The following is a 6,908-nucleotide window of genomic DNA, read 5'->3' as shown; positions in this document are numbered from 1 at the left end:
CCAGTCCACCACCAAAGTAAAGGGAAAACAGTGCCAACTCGAAACTATAGCCGCCTGCCCTGTGGACTTCATAAATGTGGTGATTCTACCCTCTAGTGTTAAAAACGTATAACTGCATCCACGAGGAGAATAACGTTGAATGTGGTCAAGTTTGTCTATGGGTTTTATTTAACACATTTAAAAGTATGAACAAGAACTTTGTGGCCAAATAATAACTACAATGGATCCACTGGAACGTTTTTATGGCTCTTTTTTCCATTTCCTGAAAAGTGATTTCCACCCGACAGCGACAAATAGGCGACATAATACATTTTCTGCATGGAACATTTTTGTATACAAACATGCCACCCTTTTTTTTAAAGTGATTTATATAAACCAATTTCTGTACAGCTACAGCTTTAAGTAACATCTTATTTATAATATTTACATATAAAAACACTGGAACATTAGTAGGTCCTTGGGGTTTGCAGCATTTATTACCCGAAAAACCTTTACCCCACATTTAATAGCTATTATTGTATGCATGTTACAGTATATACTGTATGTGTACTTGCCTGTGAGTGTGTATGTCATGTATTATGGTATATAGCCTACTGTATAGCCTATACCAGTGGCGTATCCAGGAATTACGTTTTGGCCAGGCAAGATATGTTAATTGTCGTCTCCCCGCGCACAATCGTAGGTTTTCAAAGAGATATACCTGCCAGACGAGTGGGATACAAAGGCTGAAAGGCATGCATTTACATTCCAATGGGTGATTGAGGGTTGCGCTCTACCGCAAGGGCCAATCTGCCAATCAGCTGTCCATTTTAATAGTTCTCTTGTCTTGTTTTTGTCCTCTTGACTTTATTCTCATTGTATGGATTTTGGCCAGGCAAGAAATGGATTTGGACAGGCGGCCGCCTGCCCTCGCCTTATTGTAGATACGCCTCTGGCCTATACACGAACACAGGTCTAGGTACACAACACGTGTGTGTGTGTGTGTGTGTGTGTGTGTGTGTGTGTGTGTGTGTGTGTGTGTGTGTGTGTGTGTGTCTGTGTGTGTGTGTGTGTGTGTGTGTGTGCATGCGCATGGCATGTGTGTATCTGTGACTGTGCAAAAAAAGTGAAAAGAGTGATATGTCAGGTCAGGCATACAGTAATCATAAAACACAAATATATATATATTGTTTAACCATTCAAAGGGACCCGGCCCGGACCCAGGCCGCGGTCTCCCGCGCCAGAAAAACGTACAATGCATTAGTAATACAATAGTATTGGTACCGGTCGATTTGACCATGCAACTAATTGGCCGTCAGATATCAGCCAAAATGTCAGTATTGTGCATCCCTAGAGTAAACACTGTGTATCATTCGCATTGGTGTAAAGTAAGTAAGTAACTACCGGTAAGTACATTTACTGAAGTACTTTTTTGAGGTATTTGTACTTAACGTGAGTACGTCAAATCTTCTGTACTTTTATTTCTACTCAGGGGCAAATTTGAATCCACTACTTTTAATCCACTACAATTATTTGACAACTTTAGTTACTTTGTAGATTATAGATTTATTTGTTATAGATTAACAAAACACACATGAACCACTTCAGCTCTATATACATTCCGGCCATTTGAAAATAGCCGATCTACAAGCTCACAATGCGTCGCATCTGCTATTTTCAGGATTTGTACACATTTTGAAAACCTGAAATGGGACATTCTGCATAACGAATACTCTCTACTTTTTGATGCCAATACTTTTGTACTTTCACTCAAGTGCATTTAAAATTCCGGACTTTTAGGCCTCACTCAGACCTTTAAAACATTGATGCATGCTTGTTGTATGACTGTTGTGAGTGTCATGGCCGCCCCAATGCATTTCCAATGGAAGTCACATGGTTGGAGTCCACATTTTGGACTACAAGCTGTTGTATGGCTTTCGGCTGTGTTTCGACTGCGCCCCTCCCCCTCATACAACACAAATGTTGTGTCAAACCATGTGACTCCCATTGGAAATGCATTGGGGCAAGCTGTGTCACACCCTTTGTATACAACAAGCATACAGCAATCTGTTGCGACCGTGTGAGTGAGGCCTTACTTGTAACAGAGTATTTCCGGATTGCAGTATTGTTGATGCTTTTACTTTAGTAAAACATTTGAGTACTTTTCCCACCACTGTAGGGTGGTCAGCGAGGCGTCATCACTCGATCATGTTTACAGGTGTGGTGGTCAGCGGGGCGTCATCACTCGATCATGTTTACAGGTGTGGTGGTCAGCGAGGTGTCGTCACTCGATCATGTTTACAGGTGTGATGGTCAGCGAGGCGTCATCACTCGATCATGTTTACAGGTGTGGTGGTCAGCGAGGCGTCATCACTCGATCATGTTTACAGGTGTGATGGTCAGCGAGGCGTCATCACTCGATCATGTTTACAGGTGTGGTGGTCAGCGAGGCATCATCACTCGATCATGTTTACAGGTGTGATGGTCAGCGAGGCATCATCACTCGATCATGTTTACAGGTGTGGTGGTCAGCGAGGCGTGATCACTCGATCATGTTTACAGGTGTGATGGTCAGCGGGGCGTCGTCACTCGATCATGTTTACAGGTGTGATGGTCAGGGGGGCGTCATCACTCGATCATGTTTACAGGTGTGATGGTCAGGGGGGCGTCATCAATCGATCATGTTTACAGGTGTGATGGTCAGGGGGGCGTCGTTCTTCCCTGACTTGTTGGTGCAAGGGCTGAAGAAGCCGTAGATGCCCTCTGTGAACGTGTCAGTGAACGTGAAGATGTGGATCTTAGCGTCGACATTATAGAAGGAAACCTGTGGACGTGAACAGATCAATCGGAAAAGAAGAAATTCAATACTGTAAATGTAACCATATATATATATACACACACTTTTTCACCATCTACACCAAATCTCAGCTGAAAACAAGCGATACGTTTTCTCTACTCTATGTTTGGGAAACACTGGTTTAAAAGTAGCCTACACATATGATACAGTAACAGTAATTATTGGCTGTTTTAGGGCTGTAGCTCAAAACCCAAACATTTCCCACAGTCCTCCCCCATGTACTGTAAGCACAATATAAATCTGAGATATTATTGTTATTCTGCACCTGGCCTTTGTCGTAGTCCACAAACACACCAATCTTCTGTGGTCGGAGACTGAGCGGTACTTCTGTCGAGGGCTCTGTGCGGAATGCATATTTGTTCCTGAAGAGAGGAGATAGTCAGAACCGGGGAGAAAAAAAAACACACACACACACACGTACACTCGCACGCACGCACGCACACACAAAAAAAAAACAATGTGGTTGGCATTTTATGAGGAAATGTACTTTGTGATGTTTCTATAATCTCTTTATATATTGAATCCATTTTGATAAGTGGCTTTCAAACCTTTTCATATGAAGGTCCATTATTTATTCGTCATTTGAGCCACGTACGGACCAACCATTTGGTGATGAGATTTAGCCTCTCAGACCAAAAACTATGTTTAGTCCACAATTCCATGCTGTGGTAGCCTAGCCTACCATGTGGTACCATAAGAGATAACAGGCAAGTGTTGATCAAAATAACAATTCTTCTACATTTTCTAATTGTGTAGATGTCTTGAAAATTATGCAGATGTTTAACAATAACTTAACCCTTCAGAGCGTAAAATTAAACCAAATGAAACCGTAGTGTCCCTTTGGTTTAATTTGACACTTTACCGTATGGGTCCATTTGGTTTAATTTCACACTCAAGAGTTAACCCATTCTGGACGGGAACCCCTTTTGGGGTTTTAACTAAGCATTATGTTATACGTTAGCTATTGAAAAATAGCAGATCTACAAGCTCATAGCGCGCCACCGAGTGGCGCGCTACGAGCTTGTAGGTCTGCTATTTTTGAAAAATCGTGAAAATGCGGGACATATCTTTGAATATATATTCTTTCAGAAGACTTTTTTTTTTATCTCGACGTCAGGCCTAAAATATTATATTAACCCATTTTGGGCGGGAACCCCTTTTGGTGATTTAAACAAAATTTAGCTATTGAAAAATAGCAGACCTACAAGCTCATAGCTCCTAGGAGCTTGTAGGTCTGCTATTTTTGAAAAATCGTGAAAATGTGCCTCATATCTTTGAATATATATTCAGATGGGGGTCGGTCAATTACATGTACGTTTTGGGGTCCTTGACATGAAATATTGAGATCCACTGATATAGAAACATGAGGTTTTTCAGGAAAAAAATACATTTAAAACCAACTCTCCATGATTTAGCTGGGGACCACCTGGAACCCCCTCGACAACCACTGGTGGTCCCCGGACCAAGTAACTAAATACATTTACACTTACGTACAATTTTGAAGTATTCTACTTTACATGAGTATTTGCGATACTTATTTCCAATACTACTTCAGTACATCTCAGATCCAAATATTGCACTTTTACTCCACTACATTTATATGAAGACTTTAGGTACTAGTTACTGCGTAGATTTGGATTATTATTACAAAACATACATTAACCACGGACATTTGCCAATTGCCGATCTACAAGCTTGTTCGCCTGTAGATCTGCTATTTTCAAAAGATATTTATACATTTTGTACATTTGAAAACTGTGAAATGGAACATTTTGCATAGTGGTTACGTTCTACTTTTGTACCTTAAAGTTAGTACACTTTGATACCAATACTTGGTACACAATAGCTAGGAGTCAAAAAGAAAAACACTTAAAGGGGCATTCCACTCATTTTCAACATTTTACTATGTCATTAATATACCTTAGAGCTGTTGTGTGGAAATAATAAAAAAGTCCCCCCGATTCTGTGTTTCCTAGAACTAGAGGTCTGAAAAAAATCATTAACATGGTGAAACGCATCTTGATGACATCATCAAGATGCGTTTCACCTTGTTAATGATTTTTTCAATACTTAACAGTTCTAGGAAACACAGAATGGGGGGACATTTTTATTATTTCCACACAACAGCTCTAAGGTACATTAATGACATAGTAAAATGTTGAAAATGAGTGGAATGCCCCTTTAAGGAATGACTTTATACGACAGAATGCACCCCATACACGTTCAGTTGGGTGCCACCGATATTGTCCCTCACCATTTGACCCATTTAGGCCTGACCTCAAAATGTTAAAAAATCCTTCTAAATCCTCCAGTTTTCTGAAATAAATATTTTCACGATTTTTCAAAAATAGCAGACCTACAAGCTCGTCACTATGAGCTTGTAGATCTGCTATTTTTCAATAGCTAAATTATAACATAATGTTTAAAACACCAAAAGGGGTTCCCGCCCCAAAATGGGTTAACTGTCCTTTTGCGCAGATCACGCAAACCTCCGCAAAAAGAAAAGGACAATATCGATGGCCTCCAACTGTACAATACCCACCCTGCACTATGACACAGTGGATGTATAATGTATACACAAATACCCGCCAATTACAGTGCAGGTTACACGCGGGTGTTTCTTATATCGTATAGAAACAGCACATGAAGTACCGTGCCTCAAAAATGCCTACCAAAATGATTTCCAGGGGGATTTTTCCGTTTTCGGACCCGACTGTTTGCTGCTCCATTTGATGCTTAATTGGGCTGTTGGTGGATTAGTGACGTATTCAGGTGTGTTACACACAAAACAAATGATATCAGCCCACAACACTGTAGTTACTGTAGGTGCCCTTCATAGCTGATCTTGAAGCTTAATACACGTGCCGTTGTAATTTGCAACGCGTTGTGAGCTTGTATATTCAGTGCATCCCTAGAAAATAGCAGATTTACAAAAAGATATTTTCAAATGGCCTGGGGCTGAAGTGGTAAGTTTGTGTGAGTATGTTTTGTAATAATAATCAATCTACAAAGTAACTCAAGTTTTCAAATAATTGTAGTGGAGTAAAAGTACAATATTTGGATCCGAGATGTAGTGGAGTAGAAGTAAAAGTATTAAGGTCCCCCCACACACCGAGCGCGTTTTTCGGATTTCTAGCGGCGTTTCTCCATCGGTTTCTCGAAAAAAACGCGTCCAGTGTGAAACCACCTTTAGAGTTTGGAAATACTCAAGTGAAGTAAGAGTGCCTCCAACTTGTACTTGATTACAGTACTCGAGTGAATATACGTAGTTACTTTACAGTGAACCCACTTGTCTCTCAGGCTGAGGAACCAGTATCCGTTGCAAGGGTTAACATCCACCTTTCCCTTCCTGCTGATTGATTGGCTGGCCACGCCCAGATCCCAGTCTGTCTTCCCGCCCACCTCAACCTGGTTTTTCGGGGGGGAAAGAATCGCAACGGAATTGTGAGACGAGAACTTCACGCAAACACACACAGAGAAGGAGAGAGAGGGCAGGAGACGAGAGGGGAGAACATTGTCTTTCTTTATTGAAATCTTCAGTGACATAAAATCTCAGGGGCAGGCATATGATATTTATGATCTCAGATCCCGTTCTGACCTGAGATCAGATTCTAAAAATGTATTCTACATCCTGACAGTTTTCTGAAAAAGCTATGTTTCTATGTCCGTGGTTCTTTGATTTAAAAAAAATAGCAGATCTACAAGCTCGATCTGCTATTTATCAATAGCTAAAGCATAACATAATGCTAACACCAAAAGGGGTTCCGGCCCAGAATGGGTTTTAACGGTAAAATGTTAAAATGATTAAAGCAGATACAACATAAGACCTGAGGTCTGTTGTTAACTTGTTTGCATGAAAAAGGTACTAAAACTAATAATGAGAAGCCTATGCTGCTGACCACCCCATGCCCGACGCCCCGCACAGACAAAACAAACGTTTTTCTCCCCTTCATATCACAATTTGATAATCAAGCCAATTCCATGCCTCTCTATGAGTGATCCATCCCTGCTAACCCCCACAGTAGGTCACTGGGGGGGTAAAGGGGAGAACATTTTCAAACTCTCAATGCCA

The 6,908-nt window shown here is 40.9% G+C and overlaps 1 protein-coding gene across 1 annotated transcript in view; it reads right to left on the bottom strand.

Annotated features, from left to right (window-relative positions):
• Positions 1 to 1,245: 1,245 nt before the first annotated feature.
• LOC306914382 (zinc finger protein RFP) overlaps positions 1,246 to 6,908 on the bottom strand; it is a 24,247-nt gene continuing 18,584 nt past the window's right edge. The window contains exons 13-15 of the mRNA XM_079491377.1: positions 6,126 to 6,244; positions 3,102 to 3,198; positions 1,246 to 2,803 (exon numbers count right to left, since the gene is read on the bottom strand). Coding sequence (XP_079347503.1) covers positions 2,651 to 2,803; positions 3,102 to 3,198; positions 6,126 to 6,244 — 369 coding nt within the window. The 3' untranslated portion in view covers positions 1,246 to 2,650. The remainder of the gene's footprint in view (positions 2,804 to 3,101; positions 3,199 to 6,125; positions 6,245 to 6,908) is intronic.

The sequence above is a fragment of the Electrona antarctica genome (genome assembly GCF_951216825.1).
Source record: "Electrona antarctica genome assembly, chromosome: 21".
NCBI lineage: Eukaryota > Metazoa > Chordata > Actinopteri > Myctophiformes > Myctophidae > Electrona > Electrona antarctica.
Note: the sequence above shows the minus strand (reverse complement) of the source record. Positions and strands in the feature narration are given on the sequence as shown.